This window comes from Gymnogyps californianus, chromosome 2 (genome assembly GCF_018139145.2).
Source record: "Gymnogyps californianus isolate 813 chromosome 2, ASM1813914v2, whole genome shotgun sequence".
Lineage (NCBI taxonomy): Eukaryota > Metazoa > Chordata > Aves > Accipitriformes > Cathartidae > Gymnogyps > Gymnogyps californianus.
This window is the reverse complement of record NC_059472.1, coordinates 91,577,408-91,600,109: the sequence shown is the minus strand read 5'-3', so window position 1 is coordinate 91,600,109 and position 22,702 is coordinate 91,577,408. Positions and strand designations below refer to the sequence as shown.

Sequence of the window (22,702 nt, the reverse complement as noted above, 5' to 3'; positions counted from 1 at the left end):
TTTCTCATCAAAGTAATGGTACAAAAGAAGAAAACTTCTCTTTTGTTGAAACTCCTTTATTGAAACCAGTCCAACCTGATGTTCAAGAAGGGCCTGTAAAAACCACTTTTGTTGTTGGTCTCCTTTGGCAGGGCAGCAACTTTTCCCTCTCATTGATGATGCTCTGGAAACAAGGCCGCACATTTTATATCCTTACGTAGTGGCAGATCAGCCAGTTCAGCTGATAGAGCTTTACAAGATGCTCCCCTGTTGCTACTCAGCACTGACTGCTATTTTTATAGATTTCTATGATGGCTCAAATGCTTCTTGTCTACCTGAGAAGTGGGGCTGCCTAAGAGTAACCAAGCTGAAACGTACCTGGTTTGCTGACCAGACTAGTCTGAGTAATACTTGCTGCTTCTTTTTTCAAGGAATGCCATTTCCAATAATACCTTCACGTGATGTTTTTCCTGCTCAAAAACTTTAGAAAAACAAACTCAAGAATAATTCTTTAAATGAATCAAAGAATAAAGCTTGTATGTGACTTTCTGAGGAAAAAAAATTAAAGTAAAGCAAAGCAGGAAAAAAATATGAAAGGCAACCTTTTTGGTTCACTGTAGGTTAATTAAATAACAACATACTTCGTCAGAAAAAATTCCTTAATTTTCTAATGCTACTGGGCTTCTTTACCAAACAAAGAATAGTCAAACTACTTTATAAGAGCCTATTATAGTCAATGGAGCCTTTCAAGAGATTTTTGTGGTCTTTTAATCTGATCTGTAAAGAAACTCCCATTATGGTGACACAGGCGCTTTTTCCCCTGAGGAAGTTTACACAAGCCGCAGGTCCAGTTACAGTAACCCTACCTCAGATCCCAGTTTAGAAGTTCCCCCCTCCCCACCGATGTCAGAAGAAATACCAGATCGGAACAGCACACTTAAGATGATCTTTGAAATAAAGGACATACATATGTACATGCCCTGACCCAAGAAGGATTTTTACCAGTTTAACTAAGCTCTAGACCCTACTGCATATAACATGACTGCTGCAACTTGATTCCCCCAGATAATTATAAATCCAGAAAAGATCATAGTAAAATGTATGGCCAGGACCCAAGCCTCCTGAAGTCTGTGTCAATCTTTGTCACCCATGTCAGTGACCCCTAGTTATGTTTTACAACTGTAAAAAAATAATTAGAAAAAAATGAAGGTATTTATCACTCAGCAGATTTTCTATATCTTTTCCACTGAAACTTGCTCAGTTTGTTCTAATACTCTTCATTTTTAGAGCATATTGGTTGTTCTCTCTTAAGTGTTAATGAAATAAAAAAGCTAAGCATGTAGCAGAACATATCCACAGCTTGCAATGATGCCCGACAAGATGAAACACAAACCTGGGCTCACCTTTTCACTTTTCTTCTTGAGCAGGGCATCAGCTGTTGTCTCCGAGAAAATGTGCATCCTAAAAAGATGTCCAGCTCCTTTTGTATAATCACTTGCCTTGCAAAGTTTACATTTTTGAACATGGTGTTTTACACTTGAATTATGAATTACTAATGTTTTAACCTTCTCAACCAGAGGCCCTACAAGCTTCTGTAGTCCAGAAACGCTTTGTTGCAGTCCATCTAGTCTTTTAACCTGCTGCTCTGCATTCCTGTTTATATCAGAAAGAGATTTTTCCATTTAAAGGCAAAGCCTCTTCATTTCATTACTTCTCAGATTTTTGTTTCTTTCCATCCTTGATCCAGGTTCAGATGTTTCCGCCTTTATAATCTCAATGTCTTTTTCAACGCAATAGATTTCTTGGGAAATACTGTTAAGCTTCTTAAGGACATTGTCTTGCAGAGTCAACAGCTTATCTATTTTCTGGTTACGGGAGGCAAATTTCATATCCATCATGTTAAAACTTTCAGATGTGCTGACATCACTGCTTGCAACATGAAGAATTTGGGGGGGTTCCATTCCATTATCAGGCCCTTGGTTTTGGAAAGCATTTGGATCAAATATTCTGGCCAAGTTGTTGACCATAGACGTAGAAGAGGTCTGCCTGCTGGATGTGGTCATTTTGCTGGTTTGGGTAGGGGAAGGAAATGTTCTGATGATCAGCTGCTTGAGGACAATATCAATTGCAAAGGCTTCCCATCCAGACTGCTCAGATATACAGCCAAGTTTGGCAACTCCAGCTCAACTAATTTATAAACTACTCTCATATATTTGACTAAAACAGAGGAAAGAGACACTCAAATTATTTAGGAAGAAAAACACCTTTGATCCATTCTTTTTTTACATATATATATCTATCTATCTGTTTCCAAATGAAGTGAATATAGAGATGTGCATCCTAAATGCACTCAGTTCAGTGACATCAGCCCTAGCAGGGACTGAACTATTTGCACTCCAATGGAATTTGACAGCAAAAAGGCTATGCAATATGTGAGAAGTCTCTAAGGGTAGAGACACTTTGGCAGTGGTGGTGTTGCTTTTCAAAAGCCTAGTATGTAATGTGATCCCTGCTCTGAAGAGAATAAGGGTCCTTACAGGTACCTTAAATGTGGCTGCTTGAAATTGCTACGTCTTAAGGTGAGCTTTTCAGATGAAAACCTCTATTGCTTGAAAAGCCTGTTATGTCGGGCAGGAATTCAATAGAGTTGTTAAAAACAAATACATTAAAGAAAGTAAAAGAAGGAGGCGGCACTGGAATGCAGATATTTGAAAAAATCAGAGCCCCTTTCTCTACCCTATATTCCAGCTACCACACAGCTCTTTATACACAAGCAAGTCTCTTCATAGCCAATATCTTAATTTACTTCTGTATTTATCGAGACTGTACTAATTTGCCACAAATGAAGAGGCTCTTATGTTTTACTATGATCTGGTCATACAAATTCCAAAATACAAAGTTTGACTCAGTTCTTTGCTTTGTTTGCCTGCCAGTAAATGTCTCAAAACCAGTGATTAGTATTCATAACTCAAACAGTTTGTTTAAGTTTTGCTTTTGCAAAAGGCCTTCATTTCTTTCGGAAAGACAACATTGGACAAAAAAAAAACATCATGACTGGGAATAGGATTCCCCTAGGCATAGGTCTGAATTGTTGAACATTTTTCATGTTGGTTAGAAAAATAAAAACAGAATTAAAAAGAAAGAATAAAACCAGAACTTCTCGTCTCAAGTCAACTATACTCCACATAAGCAAGAAGCAAATCAGTATGGATCACCTTGATGGAGAAAGGCTGCCTCTGAAGTACAAAGAAAAGGTTACCTTGGACAAATGACTGTCATAGATTGACCACACATAGGTCAGTCTGCACTTGTGCCGTACCTCTTATAGAAATCAACATGTAGAGTCAGCCAGCTGGTTGGAAAACAGCCAGACTGCTGCTCTACTCAAGGGATCATGAGCTTCTTTTATGATCCCGGTGAATTATTTCTTTTGCCAACCTCAGTTTCTCCATCCGTTAAATGGGGAGCGTGAGGGATAATTAGGTAAAGCACATAGAGAGTTCTGAATATCTAATACACTAAATAGCCTTTCAAAATTGCATCTATTCACTAAATGAAGAATATGAAAGGTCTTCTCTTTATTTTTAGGTGTCAAAGATGTCTTTTAGAGTCAATCACAGCTGAAGTTTTCAAAAGTTTCCAAAAACATTCTCCCACGGTCATTTATGACTCAGCATGTAGTCAGTGTTGATAAGCTAATTCAGGAGCTTGTTCTCCGGTTTCCACAGGTTAATAAAGGAAAAACTTTCCTAGGTACATTTGTCACCTTCTGAGAGCAGCGTGTTACTGTGAGTGAAAGGTGAACTGTGTCCATGCCTAAAACATGGATTGAAATCTCTTCTTTACATAACAGACATTACCAAGAGGTGACCACCATGTGTCATTGTGCATAGCATATTCACTGAGTGGACTGAGAAGGTTAAATGATTTTAAAATAGGAAACAGGATTGGGGGGGGGCGGGGGGCAAGACAGGGACTTTAGGGATCCCTATTTCATGGAAAGAATAATATACAGGACAGCAGTTAAAAAAAGAAAGAATACCGAAGCAAAGAACATCACGTCGGTTCCAGCAGAGAGCAGTTACGTTTGAACCCCTTTGCCTTCTTCCATTCATCTCTGTTAGAAACATAAACTAAACCCTCCTGACAGTTTCACATCTGCAGAAGCCCCTGTTAGACACAAACTTCCAGGAGAGGTGTTTGCATGTCTGTAAAATGGCCAGGTTTGAAGAGCCATTTATCTTGGATGAAACACCCCCGCAGGAGTTCGCGGTGAGCTTCCCTCCTGTCCCCCACATCCCCTGCACAAAAAAAAAGGTTAAAGGTTTATTAGACCTTGCCACCCATCCAGCTAGGACTCCTGCTCTGGGGGATTTCATAGGCAAAGCCTGTCAGCCACAAGGATCTTCTCCAAAAGGAACATTATTTTGTAAAAGCAAGGAAATTATTTAAAAAAAAAAAAAGGGACATACAGATAGTAATGGTAAAATCATGTGTTATATTAGTGCACACAGCCACATATGTTAAACATTTAAATCTCTCCTAACAGTTGCCCAGGGAAATGTTACGTGAAATACCTCAAACCAATACTATAAACACTAATAAAAATTTTAAGCTCTGTGAGGTAAGATCCTATTATCAAGTATCATCTATAAAGTCCTATTGATTTAATATTATGCCATGACATACAAAAATGCCAGACACTTTTAAAATGTAGAAAGCAAACTATAAAAATGCTTCATTAAAAACGCATCAGTATGTGTTAGTAGTTCTGTCCGAAGCTGAAGTGAACTGGAAGAGAGAACTGCTGTGTAGCGGCTAGAAAAGAGGAATAAATGAAAGAAAGCTAACATTGGCTTGCTTTCTGGGCTCAGAAAGCTCTTGCCAGTAACTTCTTCACAGCTAGGAATCTGTGATCCCTGCCTCTTGCTCTGTAAACTGGAAATAATCTTACATATTTAGATACCTTTCAAGAGTTCAGTGAGAATGAATTACTTAAGCGAAAGTCTTCTGTAAAAAATAGTATTATTTAAAGTATTTGAACATTTCTTTCTTTGTGCGGTGGATTACTATCGCAGCTACTTTATGAAATTCAATAATATTATATGTAAATAATTTGAGATATTTTTAATAACCAAATACCTGAATGCACTTTTCCTAGTCACTGAAAGAATCTCTTAGCAACTGTACCTATCATTAACACACAAAATAAGCCCATATAACAGCTTTCTTATTTTCATCTCACAAATTTTAGTGATGACTGGTCATTGGATTTGCCCAGCACCAAAACTGCTAAAAAGTCTGTGGGAAATTAAGGGTACGAGCTGCAGCAATGGTTACCCTTCATGAATCGAAAACAAAGAAACACAACCAACCGAAATACTGTAGAAAGAAAACAATTCCACTAGTTTTGAAGATGACACAATTCCCCATATGCCTAACATTGCCTAATATTACATTTCAGAATATTAACACCAGGCCACTGCATCATGGCAGTGACAATATCAGCCCAAAAGCTGACACTGAACCCTGGGAATTTTTGCACACAGGGGCAACAAACACCTGCACTATGTAATATAGTGCTAATCAACTGTGAAAATGGATGGTATTTAATAATCTGCCAAAAGAGTTTTATTTCTTCCATACAATTGCTGCTCCATTGATGTTGAGTTCTTTTAAGTGGCTTTTATATAAAAAATTAACCCGTATTTCTTTTTTATTTCAAGTTCAGCTGAAAAAGGCCTTAAAGCAGCATGTGTAATTTTCAAAGTATACAGGCATCTAAAATTTGGAAGAAATAGCAACAAAGTAGCAATGCATAAGTTGGTGCTACTGTGACTTTCACATTTTTAACATGTCTGCAGACATGATACAATGAGTCTATAAGAGATGTGGTAAAATTCCGTACTTTGTATAGACATACATAAAGGGGCTAACGGTGAAGATTGAACAGGCTAGAGAAGTCTTCCTTTTGCTTTCTCTCTTGAACTCAAACTGTGGTCAGCGTTATTTTCTCTGCACACACAAATATGGAAAGCTGGCTAGTATTAGGAAATTATCACAGAGAGACTGTTTGCTACCCCAGCTCTATTAGCTGTCAACTTCTCAATAGAGAGCCTCCAGTTCAGAGATGCCCGGACCAAGCTCTTAGCACGTTCCGACCCAAAGCCTGTGAAGGACAGGAGGACCTCAAGTTCCACAGCATTTGGATGTCAGTCTCATAGGTATTAGAGAAAGACATCTTTAAAAAAATTATCATAGCTCAAAACATCCAAACAGTCTCTAATCAGTAAAAAGAGGTAATACTTGCTTTTTTTAATTTCACTTGACAACTTATCAGTGCAAAGAAAGCCTGCTTTCTGTTTAAAAAAGTTATTCACTTAGTTTTCACCAACTCTTGGTCCTCTGATCATACTGCTGAGATGTTAACTACCCTGCCTTACTTTATCTTCTTCTACTGGACCCAAGTTAAAAGGAGTTTTCCTCCCCCTCCCCGCTTTTTCAGCCTGAATCTTTTCAATTTAGGTCAGTTCAGTTCTTCGTATTTCCTAACAATTAAAGGCCCAGACAGAGCACCTCGTAAATTTATGGCTGCTGGCATCAAACATTATAAACAAGAGCACAAGTGGAAATGTTTGAGTCATAGAGTCTTATTTCAACTTTCTTGGGCTGTAAGCCGTGTACCGGCATATGCCACATCACATGGAAGACTGCTATCACTGAACTTTATCTGGAGAAGACAGTACCACGTTCATCAATCTCAAGCCATTCTAGACAAGATATCTCCAAAACTCCCATGTTCAGTTTGATATTTTACTGTTGTGGAGGCTTGGGGCATTTTTCCCCAAGAAATGACATGGGGCCACCTGTCATGCATGAGTTTGCAGCACATGTATGACGCACGCTCCACATTCTAGCCATTGCTCACTCATATGTGTAAGCAGCATATGTTCTCCTGACATTTCTGTACGTACATCCTGACAAGGATCACATTTGCATAGGGTATATATTAAGGGTGGGGGGGAGGGGAAGTGTGAACAATTAGCTCTGACTTACAAGCGGTAATTTAGACCGGGCCACTGTGACCTCCACCTTCAGAAGAAAAGACGTTATAAAACAACTTCCCTCAATCACTCAGAGGTGCATTATACGAAGTTTTACACAATCTAGGTTAGAGTGGATAGGGCATGATGTATTTCAAGTTATATCCATACTGAATCTTCCTGCACATTTATTACTAAAATAGTGGGAGAGTCAGCTGTCTTTATGCAGCTAAAAGACAATGTGGAGCAAATACAGTTCTTGAACTTGTACAAAAGTTTGTCTCATACATTGAGCTTATTCTTAAAAACTTCCAGTGCTGGAGCTTCCATAACTTCTCTAAGCAACCTGGTGCATTACTGACAATTTTCTCTGTTAGAGGGTTTTCCTAAAGCATAATCTAAATTTCCCTCAGTGCAATTGAAGCAGATCTCTTCTTGTCCTATCCACAGATGACAAGAACAGTTTATTCTCTTCTCCTTTGCAGATACCTTTTATGTATTTGAAGTTTATTATTGCATCTCCCTCTCGGTATTCTCTCAAGTGTATACTTATATTGCACACAAAAATGTATTACAATTTTCTAGAAGTGATCAGTATTGAGAAAAAAGGGGAAATTTTTTCTGAAGAAGTTGCCTTCCTATATGAAAAGAAATTGAACATACTCTATGTGTGCCTGTGGACATATAACAAATTCCTTCGTGAAAATGGCCCAAGTCAACAGGTTATGCTGTATGTCCCAGAAAATAATGTAAGATTTGGCTTTTCTTTGAACATACTGATTTCCTCTTCCATTAAAAAAATTGCTCAAATCCCTAAAATCAAATCTCAGGACAGATAAAAGAAAAAGATCAATTCATAAACATACAGCAGGAGTCAACTTTGTAGAAGCTCACATAATACAATTATCTACTGTTTTATATTTTAATGACTTAATTTAAGACCTTTGTAAGATTATCCTTATCTACCACTCTCTTACTTTTCTGTTGACTTTTCATTTATTTTTATTCCTTTCAGCATCTATGTCGTGCCTTATATATCCCTGCCCTAGATATCTGGAACTTCCATGTTCCTCTTCCTTCTTTAAAAACTAATTCTCTCCAGCAATCTTGACCATGTTCTTGTCTTGAGCGTTTATCCTATGGTTGATCTGTATTCATCCACTTAATGAAAACTCAATCATAAACTAAGAAAGGACAGGGAATATATGTTAGCCTACTTTTATGAAGTTCTAGTTCAAATTCATCATTCTAATGCTGTGTCTTTTACAAATAAGAAAAAAAAAAAAAACAACTTTTTCTGAAACTCTGATTAAGAGAGATGCAGATTGGCCATAGAGATGCACATTTTGTGGCTAGACTGGCCATAGGACCTAGTAGAGAAGTTCCAATAATATCTTTTATATCTGAATAATCAATTGTGTTTTACAGATAAATCATAGCTTTGTATTTTTCCCCATTGTGATAGTGGTCATAAACTGCAGACATCCCTAGCAAAGAAGGCTGCCTCCTTTAATCATTTGCAAATAAGCTGTTTTGAAGAAGACCTTCATATCATTTGCAGAATATTTCTGTAGAAATCTCAGTAAGATTCAAATCTCGGTAAGCCTCAAAGAAGAAACAACTTTAGACTTCAGGGAACAGGAAAGCCACTATCTAAAATATTTAAGGATTGCTATACGCTAGTCATGAAGCAGAGAAAGTACTGTACACAGTAGTGCACAAGTGAGAGCTAAAGCATGTCTGCTCTTTCTCTAGTGCACAACAACTCCCTGAGAAACAATATAAGCTTACAGCTGCTCAGCTCTGAAACAGATTAGAAAGCAAGCATGAAAGCTATGAACCAGATTCAGAAAGTCATGCTGTTTACTGAAAGTTCGCAGATGTCCATGATGGTAGAACAGGAAAACCATTCTCTTCCCCCTTCCCTCCCACCCTTTCCAACCAAAAATGATACATCAACGTGGATCAGGGAATTTATCCAAAACGATACATTTATACAATCAACAGTCATGTTGGACTCTCTCACCACAGGGGCTGAAATAACTATATGTCTACAATTAAGTGACATACTGTGTCGTTAAGTGATATACCTTTATGGCTCCCCTGGGGTCTGCCCAAAACACTAGTCTGGAACTCTGCTTAAGGTCAGAAAGGAAACAGCTTTATACAGGGCAGGAGCATACAGCAAGAAAAGTCTGGCACTGAACTTCATGAGGTAGGACTAGGGAATTTACTGCTCCACAGGGCTCTCTGCATACAACTCCTCTACGACCTGTTAATTAATTATGAATTCTGACTTCCTTTACTATAATGACCCTAGTAACTAAGTATCCTGGAGATACCCTAGTGATAAATGATGAGAGCAAGTCCCTGAAAGAAACTACAGAGAGATCCTGGTTACAGTTCAGTGATCAATCTGCAGATGCCATGCACTGGCCTTTTAGATATACTACCACCTTCAAATTTTGAGCCTCTCTGTAAGCATTCATATGACCACTTTTTGCAGAAAAAAAAAAAAAAATTAATTGAGCTGTATATCTCTCTGTAGAAAGTAGATCTAGATCTTTGAAGAGGAAAATTATAATGGAAGACACTATCCATGTTCTGGGGGCGATACCCCTTGTACTCTGGAGCTCTGCAGGTCTCTTCCATGTAGAAAAGCATTTGCACAGGAGAGGTAATCCACTGCAAGTTGCACAGTGCAGCATTTATCCAGGTCAAGCGCAACTCACTCACACATGGCGTCCCACTGTTAATGCGTTTCTTTGGGTGAATAAGAACTGCACAGCACATAAAAAAGCCACCATAATCAGCATCTGTCTGCTTAATAGCTGAAGCTGAAGTTCAAAGCACTTCACCATCAAAGTGCACGATGTTCTTTCACTGAGGATTGGTCTCCGCTATCATCATCTCCTGCTGTCAAGATATCACATCAAGAGTCTCACCTCTGCTTAGCTGTCCCCAATTTACTATACTAAAACCAAAACAAACCTCAAAACCCAGAGTTTCTTAAGGCTGAAAAATACTGTGTGATAAATTACCCATTAATAGCCTAAAACTCTATTTCCAGGAAGCCTGTTTAAAGGAAAATTCCTGACTTTCTGAGGCTAAAGCAGAGGTGTCATAACTCTGAAACAGAGCAATGAAAGAAGTACTGTCTCCAGGTGCAGCAGGAGCTGTACCTCATTTCATCTGCTGGGTAGACTGGTTAAAATCTTTGGTTGCAATCCAAAACTTTCTGGCAGCTAGCATCCTGTATTAAAATTTATAAACCACGAAAGGCCTTTTCTTACAAAAAAGTTAATTCAGGATGGATAGGCTGAAAAGACTTGAAAGGGACAGCCATCAGAAGTGGTTATATGGAAAATTGGATCTAAGTAACACCTTTCGCTCCATCAGAACATACTAAAAATACAGTAAATGTAATTTCAGTGAGAAAGAGAAAGTGTATTGATTAAAAGATCTTTAAAAGAGCTGTGGAGAAGAGCCCCAAAGCTGTCTGGCCTGTTGGGAGGTAGAAGTTTTACGAAGGATGTATCATCTTCTCCAGAAGAAACATACTGACAGCTCAGCTCCCTTCAAGCTGCAAAATTTACCTAGTGTCCAGCCCACAATATCAGAACCCTGGTCAGAAACAGTGGACATTCTCTGTGGTGGCTGCCCACTCAACAGGCAGTGTCAATAGAAAGAGCAGTCGAGATCCATGTGTGTCTTGGGCTGTCACTCTGATCAGCTAGCTTTATGAAACTTACCTTTAAAAAGCAAAGGCAATTATCTTCAGATTCATTATGAGTTAAACTATTTTCTCTGCTCTAAGAACACTGCAAAGATAACAACACCCAGGCTACTGAAGGTCCCAGCGTGGCAACGAGGGGAATGTAGTGCTCTTCTGCTGAATTACTACTGATTGATTTTCACTTGTGGTTTGTTCCCTGCCGCCTTCTACTGTGAGACCAGCTGTGGGAGTGCAGAAGTGGGAAGGAGGGTTTGGGGATTTTTGCTTGTTTGTTTTTTTTAAAATACCAGTAAACACTCTCCACAACTACTATTAGCCTATTTCTGCATCATGTACTCACTAAGACATTATTTTATCCTGCTCCACTGCTAAGGCACTGCACCAAAACCAGGAATCCACTCGTTCTGTAGGTAAGCCAGGGCATTGCTTATTTATCCAGGCAGGCTCTGCTGAAGCAAACATTTTTTACCGGTATGACTGCAACCAGAGTTGGAATTAAACAGACTTTAACTAAGTAAATCAGCAAGAAAAGCTGCTTGCAGAAACTACCTTGACCCATCTCTTCTTCTTCTTCTTGAAAGTCTAGTGTCAAAAAAAAAGTGAAATAAATGGCACATTCATATTCAGCATGAATGTTAGAATCCAGGACTGTGTAGAAGAAGAAAGTAAAACACCATGAGATGCATACACTGGAGACCAGTGTTTTTAGGGAAGGAGTAATTTGACTTGATTTTATTTGTAGGGATTGCTAATCTTGGTGAATATTTGTTGCTACTTTAATAGATTGTAACTTGCGCCTGGAAAGTTTCCATAGCATACCTTTATGCTTTAGGGATGAAGAATTCAAAGGAACGGTGTTACATAAAATTTAACGTCTGAGCTATATTAAAAAGCCCTAAAATCCAGGAAGTTAAGTATTACTGTTTTTCTCCCCTTTGATCTGTTTGTTTTATATCAATACAAATAGCTCATTCTGCGCAATTTATTTCATGTGACAGAGTGAATGGACATGAGGTAAATAAAGGTCACAGAAGTCTTCCTCCCTCTCTTCCTGTCCTGCCCAGGGTGCACGTGCTAATACCTTTTTTCACTGGTGGATATTCCCAGCGACACAAATGCCTTTTAGCTACCGGTGCTCTTTTGTAGCTATTTTCTTCCCCCTAGAGCGTTCATTCCAAGATGAAACATGGCAAGTTCTCAGCCTTATAGCTGAACTTTGAAAGCCATCACAATCACCACCCATTTTTGTCTCCTTTAACCCCCACATATTCCAACTAAATGAGCATTCCAGATGCCCGGCCACCTGGCTGTAAAGATTAGCCACATTCAGTGCCCAACCAAAGACGTTTGGGAAATGAACAATATCAACAGCCATCACAAAGATCCTCTGTGGCACTTCTTCAATTTTCAACTACCTGATGAGATCGAAAAGGTGATACAGTAGCTGGCAGGACACTAATTTAGCAAACAAGCTGAGATTCACCAAATATCTTCTACAATAAAGCCTTTTTAATTTGTCAAGCTTTAATAGTTCAGCTTGAAACTTCCAAAAATGAACATCAGTCTTGGCCCTAATGTTGTGAGAAATTTCAAACAAAATTATTTCCAAGAGAAAAAGAAACTTTAAAAGACTTTTTGTGTGTGCTAAATATATTGTTATCGCCACTTACACAAAAGCTGGGGAGAGGACTCTTGCTGATAATTACCTGCCTTTGCTAACTGAATAAAAAAAATGCTCAGACCTCACCAACGTCTAAGGCTCTTACGCCAGAGATTTCATAGCATCTTTTCGTAGCTACATGCAAGCTGCATGGAGCTTGCTTTCCTGGAGGCCATTGAGTCAAGGGAGGACTTTCCCTGCAGATGCAGGGAGTCTGGGCAGGATTTACCTTGCAGATGCTTCTCTCGCCTTCAAGAGCCTGCAGTGGCACTGGTAGATGTACCCCTGCACACTGACATCTTTTCTCCCATGCTTTCACTTCTCTCTATGACACCCTTCAGGCAGTCTAGAATCGGTAAAGAACCTGTTTAGATGGAGCAGAGTGAGTAACACAAGGAAGGATGCACTCAATGGAAAGAAACAAAAGTCCTGAGAATCAAGTTGTTGTGAACAGCCTCCTGTTTATCATCCAGGAGGGTCCCAAAAAAAGTAGGATGTGACCAGATGTTAGGACAGTCCACAAGAACAGGGGGAGACACACTGAGGCTGCACATTTGCCATTTTTCAACTTCTCAGTGCTTTTCTTGGGAAGCAGTGTTCCTTAAGGCAGGCCAGGAGAAAAATAACAGCTGCATCATTCAGTAAAGAAGATGAGCTAAGTTTTTATTTCATAGAAATGCTGCAGGGAAACTGCTTTCAGAGGTCAGTTTGGGCATCTGATGACCACAATGACCCAAAAGACACACAGCTGGATTACGGTGCCTATAACTGAAACACTATTTCCCTACCTTAATGTGCAGGCTAAGTAAAATCATGTAAGATTTAAAGTGGCTGGCCTTTAGGCCAACTGGCTAAGCAAAAAGAGCACTTCCTTTGGCCAGCCATAGCTTTTCCCAGACAGAAGTTTCTTTTCATAGAAATTTTATCAACATGTAATGCTGGATTAGTCTGCAGTTTGAATAAACAATAAAGTACATCAGTGTTACAGAAGTTGGCTAAATAAAATAGAGTGTGGCATTACTGATTCATTAATATTCTACTGCTGAAACAGTGTGTTTCAGCCTGCAAATGCTGAGGAATTACTTTTTTTTTTCCCTTTTAGGAAAAAATATTTTATTAGTGCTATGCTGCCTGCCAAGAATCCTCACCTCCCAACCACATCATATCACCTACATAATTGCAGTCCTACCTCTTAAACCCCTGATTTCATGCAACTACCAGAGTTTTCTCTTTCTTTTTTCTTCCAGAAAGTGTGAGGCAGTCTTTCATTAGACTTTGAAGGACTCCAGTAGTCACCATTATTAAACTAGAGTCCACAATGAAAGCCTTGTGTTAACAGAATGGCTTAAGAATAGCTTAAACTAGCTCACAAGCATCTAAAGCCAGATATTTTTTCCCCGTGAGTACAGAAGAATCAAACCAATGGACTTGATCTGCCTACTTGAGCTCAGCAGTTCTATCACTTCTTTGCCAAAATGCACACATTGTGCTTTCCTGTTGTCACCTGCTCCGAATTAAAATTCAGTTACAGTGCACACCTGCAGGCTACTGAAGTGGAGGCTTTAAGCCTTTGCTAAGTCCATTCTGCAGGATTCAGCGTTAGTTTTACGAGGAGGATTTTAAGCTAAAGACACCAGAACTGAAGTATGACCCATTTAGGAAGGAACTTCCACACAGGCAGTCAGAACAGGTGCAAGGCAACCTTTGCTGAGAGTAGTCATGTTTCAGTGTGCTTCACCATCTGGTATCATTATGTGCATCCAGAAGCGCTGCTGACTGCTCTTTGAAAAGTCTTTAGGGAAGAGTTTTGCCCACTGATCGCATTTACTTTTGAACTTCTGAAGGGCCTGCTTGAACGTTCAGGTGAAAACAACTGCACCGCTATGTTATAGCGGTGGGAACCCTTCAGAAGCTGAAGAGAAAAGCAGTCATCCTCTGAACAACTCCTGCAGGGCGTGAGCTGCATGCACTGGTAAACAGGCCTAGTTTCTTAACAAAGCAGGTGGTCAGAGCAAGCATTGCCCTCAGGAGAGCCTCAGAAACCTGTCCATAAAAAAGGAAGATGGAGGAAAAGTTTGTACCCTTACCTTTCCCACTTACCCCATGTAGTTGGCCCAATCACTAATTGGTTTTCTTATCCTATCTGGGAAAAGAAAAGGGGGTGACGATGTTTAGCCAGCACAGTCTGCTTGCACCTGTAACTTCCCTGTGCTTCTGCATAAGGGGGACTATAGGCTACCTCTAACTTTGTATTGTTAAAATGCGAAGAAATAGGGAACAGAAATGTTAAGACTCTTGCTGCATTGTACAGCTGACCACAGTGATCATCCTGCATTATGCAGTAGTACAACATTTAATAAACCCTCAAAATAGGAAACACTGACTTGAAAAAACATCAGGATTAAGAAACATAGATATGCAATGTAAGAAAACTAACATTCTCTAGGAGCCAGATCTTTTGCATTTCTTGATGTGTTTTCAGGCTAAATTGTTACCTTTTTTCAGTATTAAAAAAAGTAACCATAACATCGCTTAGAATAAGTTTGTTGTATTTATGTTAATGAAAGATGAGTTTGGGATTCCTGAGTGTCTAGTGACTCTGCTTCTGGGACAGGGAAACACGAGAAGAGCAGTCTTGTTATGAAACAAACTTTCTCTTACCTCAAAGGCCCTCTCCTCTCTTCCTCTGACCTATCCTCATCTGCTCACTTCTTCTATTTACAGAACTCCATTAATGTTACTCGCTCTAATTTGATCACAAGTTTTTGGGCTCCATACAGAAACGCCTGGCTGATTTCCATGGCCTCTGCCCTGTGGAAGGGCAGAGCGGAGGATCAAAATGGTCCCTTCTCACTTCATGCAGATGGTGGACACTTATGTTATAGGCTTTTTTTTTCTTTTAAAATCTGTAATATCTTTGGGATCACAGATACAAGTCACACAATTTTTCTCTTTCCTATTTGAAGGGAAGGCATAGGTAGATAAAGCCCTACTGATACTCCTGTCTGGCTTTCCTCTCCTCTTCAGCAGGATAGCCAATAAAACAGCTTATTCTCGTCTCAAAACATTAAGTAGTGTGTCTTTGATTTTGTGAGAAGATGTGGCAGATGGTATTTTTGTCATGACTCCTATCAGTATATCTCTCATGAATGTTGCTTGGAGAAATGGCATCAGCAGGAATCATGGATTAGACCTTGTCCTAAGGGTATGAAATATATGAGAACTGATCAGAAATCACAACTTATGTCCTCACTCTGCCTATACAACACAGATGAGCATTGCAAAAGGGATTAGTCCTCTCAAATTATCTGACTTTCACTCTTTGGAACGGCAATTTTCACGAGCTGGAAAAAATCCACGCTCTTTGGAAAGGTAGGGCAATTTCACACAGCAATCTCGCTTTGCAATTAGGCCATGCTGTTTGGCTTCTCGTTAGTCTGCTCAGCCGGTTTTATGGTCTCATAAAACAGTTTATTCCTCTCTCTCTCACTTGCTCTCTTTTTTCTTTTTATATTTTTTAAAGAAATATGCTGTTTCTAAGTAACTAACGCTTTTGCCTTAATCTCAGTACTCGCTGAAAAGTCATATATATGCCTGTAAGTAGTATCATGGCTCTAGAAAATCATGATTGCTGTGACAAGATGAATGGGGAATGATTGACTGCCATTTCTCCCAGTGCAAGAGGATGGAGACACTCAACACAAGTATTGCACATCAGTTTCAAATAAGAAACGACAGATTCTCACACTAATTACTTGTTGTGGAGCTTACTGCCACAGGATATTGTGGGGGCAATGGGGTAAATGGACAGATAAAAAGGCACTGGACAAAATTACAAAGGATAGCTTCATTAGCAGCAATAGTGTATTGGGTTTGCATGGCAAGGTTTTGGTAGCCAGGGGGGGCTACAGGGGTGGCTTCTGTGAGAAGCTGCTAGAAGCTTCCCCTATGTCTGATAAAGTTAATGCCAGCAGGTTCCAAGACGGACCCGCCGCTGGCCAAGGCGGAGCCAATCAGCAACAGTGGTAGCGCCTCTGGGATAACATATTTAAGAAAGGCAAAAGAAGTTACAGGGGAGTTGCACTTGCAGCCAGAGAGAGAGGAGTGAGAAGATGTGAGAGAAACAACTCTGCAGACACCAAGGTCAGTGAAGAAGGAGGAGGAGGAGGTGCTCCAAGCGCGGAGCAGAGGGAGATTCTGCTGCAGCCCGTGGTGAAGACCATGGTGAGGCAGGCTGTCCCCTGCAGCCCATGGAGGTCCACGGTGGAGCAGATATCCACCTGCAGCCCGTGGAGGACCCCGCACCGGAGCGGGTGGATGCCCGAAGAACGCTGTGACCCTGTGGGAAGCCCGCGCTGGAGGAGGCTCCTGGCAGGACCTGCGGACCCATGGCCCCGTGGAGAGAGGAGCCCACGCTGGAGCAGGTTTGCTGGCAGGACTTGTGACCCCACGGGGGACCCACGCTGGAGCAGTCTGTTCCTGAAGGACTGCACCTCGTGGATGGGACCCATACTGGAGCAGTTCATGAAGAACTGTAGCCCGTGGGAAGGACTCACGTTGGAGAAGTTCGTGAAGGACTGTCTGCCATGGGAGGGACACCACGCTGGAGCAGGGGAAGAGTGTGAGGAGTCCTCCCCCTGAGGAGGAAGGAGCAGCAGAGACAACGTGTGATGAACTGACCACAATCCCCATTCCCTGTCCCCCTGCACCGCTCGGGGGGAGAGGTAGAGAAAATAAGGAGTAAAGTTAAGCCTGGGAAGAAGGGAGGGGTGAGGGGAAGGTGTTTTAAGATTTGGTTTTATTTCTCATTATCCTGCTCCATTTTTGACTAGTAAGAAATTAAACTAATTTTTCCCCAAGTCAAGTCTGTTTTGCCCGTGACGGTAATTGGTGAAGTGATCTCCCTGTCCTTATCTCGACCCACAAGCCTTTCGTTTTATTTTTTCTCCCCTGTCCAGTTGAGGAGGGGGAGTGATAGAGTGGCTTTGGTGGGCACCTGGCATCTAGCCAGGGTCAACCCGCCACAAATAGTGAAGATGTAACTTCTGGCCATGCGCTGCTGTCTGACTGTCTGAAACTAAGAGGGTCTCACCGGGAAAGAATCTCACCTCATGTTCCCCGATTTTAGATACTGCTACTAGCTACCTGCAGCTGGGATGCTGGCTGACCTCTAAGTCTAGAATATTCATATGAAAACCCCTGCTTAATTGCTTGTAATCCTTTCTTTCTGCCACTAGAACATACTGGAGATATTCATTACTTCTAGGTCTGTCCTACCTAACAGCATGGAAGATTTTGGGCTCTTTGGCTTCTCTCCCATCCTGCTGGCACCTAGAAACATTTGGAAGCCTTGCTGTGACCTCACTCACCTTTCTGCCTGTGGGATTCAATTTCATGACTGCTGTATTTCTTTTTTTACCTAAATTTTTCATCTGACACTATGGAAAATGAATTGTGCTTACTAGGAGCACAAGTCTCTATTCCCTGACCAATACATATGATCCAGCGCAAGAAATAAAAATAGTTGCCACTGGAGCTAACCAAAGAGTTTTGAAACAAAACACTGGAATGTGTTGGAAAATGATGGCTCATAAAAACAGAAGATTTTGATGGACACATGAGGATGTGCTACTTCCAAATAAATTAACTGGGGAACAAGGCAAAGCAATGCTTGCAACCCTACTGGAATGAAGCATGTCTATTTTTCATTTCAGTGCAGTTTTGCCTATTGCAGCCCTCTCCTCAGGGACACAAAATGATTACAATGAAACTGAAAACTTTATGAAATGAGCCAGATTATAAATTTCTTTGCAAACTAATTTCAACCAGCTTGCTTAGTCAAAGGCTTTGTTAGCTTCCGGAAACCTACTGCCTGAACCAAAATATACTTACTGTGAAACAGAATCAACTAAATTTGACACAAAAAGATGATGTTATGTGAAGCCGGAGGTAGCTATTTTTGGTTTTGTTTTAAATGTTAGTCTGTGTTGAACACAGCATACAGAGTTAAGGCTGAGCATGAAGCTCTGACAACAGATGTAACTGTTGGGATCTACGCAGATTTTTTGTAATATTTCTTCTTTCTTTTCCCCTTCTACCTCTGCACTACTACTTCTTGCCATTTTCCTTAAAAGATATGGTTTGTTAATGCCATGTTTCCGCAGAGTACAGCCAAATCCTTCAATTCTTCAGTTTTGCTGTACTAGCTGTTTCAAATTTACTTTCAGTAGTAAACATGCCACAATGGGGAACATCACCATATATCAAGTAGCTGTGATCAGGCAGATCAGGTACCAGTAATTTTCCCAATGGAGATCCAGTGTCAGAGATCAAGCACGAAGGATCAAATGTCTGCATTGCCACCATCCAGAATCAAGTGTCATGGATCAGGACTGTAACTGCAAGGAATGAAGTGTCACGTGTGGCAGAGCAGGGAGCAGATACTGCCCTGGACCTCAGTGGGGGGACTGTGTCTCCGTAGCTTCACCACTGGGTGTCGAGGATTAATGCAGCAAAGGCAAAGGTGGTTAAATGGTTGTTCTTTTAGGGGAGCCCAATGCCTCTTTGCCAAACATCATTGATTTGGTCATACAGGTGTGTCTCTGGGCAAGCAGTACCTGCAATGCTGTGTGCGCAGTTAATCTTTTTAGTCACTGCTAGTCATGCATTTGACCTGCTGCTCAATATATAGAACTTACTTGTTTGTTAAGGAACATGCCCTGAATGCGTGTAGTGACAAGGGAACATCCCAAACTTGCATAGCAGTGCTCCTAAAGGGAGCTGAAGGGGCATGATTTCTTGAAATGGTCCAATTTGAATCTCAAGGATCTGTCAGTGCCCTCTACTCCTCTTGAACACATTATCACTATGTCCAGTGCTTTCAGACTTAGCTGAAACTGGGAACTGTAGTGGAACATGAAGAAAAGAAAAGAAAAAGAATTGGAAGAAAAAAAATCTAGGATTTTTTTTTTAACAGTCAAAAAAAAATTAAAATATTTCTTCTCATTTGGTTCATGTTTCAGGTTTTTGAGATCAAGGGAAAATATCAGGGAACTAAGGTCCAGTCTCTGCTCAGTACCTATTTGCTGTGCATCCCCTTAAGCAAGTTGTGTAATACCTTTCTGACTCAGTTTCTCCATTTTTCAAACAGGAATAATAATACAGCAGTGTCATTCAGAGGAGTCATAAGACGTTGAGAGCTTTGAGATTAGAAGGAGGCATCAGGCTATGAAAACGCAAAGAACCGTTATGTTGAAAGCTATCCACAGGAGCATTTTTAACTGTCACAGACATAATCAGAGCTGGAGTGGAGTGGATACGCGTCACACTAACAGAAAGAACAATTATGCCTCTTTTGAGTAATGACAGTTGACGTAAGCAATCTATTTTAACCTTTCCACTTTCTGAAGGAGTGCTCACATTGCTTACCGCTATAGGAAAAATAACCCATAGACACAAAGCCATGAGTAACAGCTGAAGAGACAGGATTTTTTGAAATGGTCCAACTTGAATATCAAGGACCTGTCAGCCATCTGCTCCTCTTGAACACATTATTACTGTGCTCAGGTCACTGTCCAGAAGCATTTTGTGCAAAGCTGTTGATTCTTGTAACTTGAGTGTGTCCTGGTTTCAGTTGGGATAGAGTTAATTTTCTTCTTGGTAGCTGGTACAGTGTGTTTTGGATTTAGTGTAAGAATAATGTTGATAACACACTGATGTTTTAGTTGTTGCTAAGTAGCGCTTATCCCAAGTCAAGGACTTTTCAGTTTCCCATGCTTTGCCAGCAAGCAGATGTGCAAGAAGCTGGGAGGGAGCATAGCCAGGACAGCTGACCCGAACTAGCCAAAGGGATATTCCATACCATAGAATGTCATGCCCAGTATATAAACTGGGGGGAGGTGGCCGGGAGGGGCAGATCGCTGCTTGGGCATCGGTCAGCGGGTGGTGAGCAATTGCATTGTGCATCACTTGTCTTTTCTTGGGTTTTATTTCTCTCTTTTTTTGTTATATTCCTTTTCATTACAATTATTATTATATTATTATTGTTAGTACTAGATTTTATTTTACTTTAGTTATTAAACTGTTCTTATCTCATCCCACAAGTTTTACTTTTTTTCCCCATCCTCCTCCCCATCCTGCTGGGAGGGGGGAGCAACTGAGTGGTGCTAAGTTGCTGGCTGGGGTTAAACCAGGACAGGGTGTTTAGACATGACAGAATGCCCATCAGCAGCATGCTCCCTGCCTCATGCTAACTCCATGCACAGCATCTCTTGGGCCCTCGAAGTATGAGGAAACTTTCAAAGGAGAATCGTTGACTTAATCCATGTGCTAATACTGTATATGTGAAGATTAAGTAGGGAGCGGCTGGTAGGCTCTAAATTCACACCATTTCAGCACACTAACATGCATTCACCTGCTTGAACAGACTAATCCCGATCAAGGAAAAATTTCACTGGACAGGGGACAGTGAGGGAGCACTACACACAGCAAGCAATTTACATGAACCTTGAATACCTTATTCCATTGGGGTGTACAATAATTTACATGTCCCAAATAGAGACTTAGAGGTGTGCTTTAATATGAATAAACAATGCAACTTGCTTTTTTGAGGTTTCTTGGGCTTTCAAGGCTCATTAGAAATTGCAGAGACAGAGTTAAACCTGATTGCAAAGTAAAAGGTTTCAGTCTGCTTCATTAGTGCTGCAGTCCCCCTCACAGCACTACCAGTTAGTCTGCTCAAGCTCAGGACAGACTATTTGAGTACAATTTTTTTTAAAACTTAGTTTGTTTTTTTAAACACTCAACAGAAGAATCTGAGCCAACAAAATACAAAGGAGAAAGAGAAAGGTAGATTGAAAGAAAAATAAATAAAAAAATAAATTCAGCTCTTCCACTCTCCCCTCTCTTCCCACCTTACCTCCCCAAGCTATAGATATAATAATCATTCGAAACATGAAACCCTGCAAATGTCTTTAAACTGGAAAGCGTTTCAGTGGCTTGCATCCCGGCTTTCCTTCATCCAAGGTGGGAGAGATGAAAGTCTCTAAGGAAGGCATCAGAAGTGCTTTGTACAGCGATACCATTCACTCCTTATCTAGACAATGGTCATCTCGAGGCACAAATCTTGTTTCTGCCCTGCTTCATCTTGAGGTGGGAAATAAGGTTGATGGATGCAAGCAGCTTTAATTTTTTTTTATGTTAATACACAGCGTCATAGATCTGTAGATTTTAGGATAGGATGAGCAGTTTACAATCATGTATTCTAATTAGCTTGCATTAGTTCCTAAAGATTATCTTGTGATTCTCAAGAATCCCTCAGAAAACAGCTCGTTGTCACTGCTGAACCAAAAAAGGAAACACTATTGTCCTCAGGAAGCACTCCTGGAAAGTACTGAGACAAGTAGGTTCATGGAGAACATCCAAAACTATGGTTTGAAGCTATGACACATTTTGATAGTGCTTGGTATTAAGTCCTTGGTATACGAGCCATCTGTAAATCCCATCTATTATTAGCAGGGATAAAGGAATATGCCTGGAGCCATTTAAGGAGCAGAAACAATTGGAGAGAGGTGGACTTGTTATAGTTAACATTCATATCACTGAACACCATGTTTAGAAAGTCTCCTAAACCCACAAGACTCATCACCATCTGCAGGTACTTCAGTTCCCAGCTAGCTTTGATATAAATGGTTTATAAGCCAGAACAGAGGACCCAGCTACAGGCATTGCACCATTACATTTCGTGTCACAGGTCCGAATCTTTGTCACTCCAACACCTGCTATGCTGCTGACAACTACAGTCTTATAACTTTTCAAGCTGCTCTGACACCATCAGCATCTCTTCAGAGATCCACAGCCTATCAGAGAGGCACGAAACCTGATGTCTGTGTTCCACTGCCCGGAGATTACCGGTGAAACCTTACAGGGTGAGCAGCACATGCCTGTCACTGCAGACCCAGCCATGGCTACGTCTATCACCAGTCATTCACCTCAGCTCCAATGTGAGCCCTGTTTTTTTGTCAGCCTGGAAAATCAAACGAATAGGCTATTCTTATATATGTTTATTCTACAGCTATTAGAAATATGCACTCAATTTCGAGGCATTTGCAGGGTTCACAAGGAGAAGGCTACTAAGAGATTCCCAGGAAGTTAACTGGCTCCTTGCCAGCATGGCACACAATCTCCCTATCTCTTAGGACTTGAATATTCCCATTTAGAAGCATAGTTGCCCCCTTGCAGCCCAGAGTAAGGAAAGCAGAATTGTGGTCAAGAAGGGCAACACCC

The 22,702-nt window shown here is 40.6% G+C and overlaps 1 protein-coding gene across 1 annotated transcript in view; it reads right to left on the bottom strand.

Moving 5' to 3' along the window:
- MYLK4 (myosin light chain kinase family member 4) overlaps positions 1 to 22,702 on the bottom strand; it is a 68,984-nt gene that overhangs the window by 27,110 nt on the left and 19,172 nt on the right. The window contains exon 4 of the mRNA XM_050890891.1: positions 5,931 to 5,973. Within this exon, the coding sequence (XP_050746848.1) occupies positions 5,931 to 5,973 (43 nt within the window). The remainder of the gene's footprint in view (positions 1 to 5,930; positions 5,974 to 22,702) is intronic.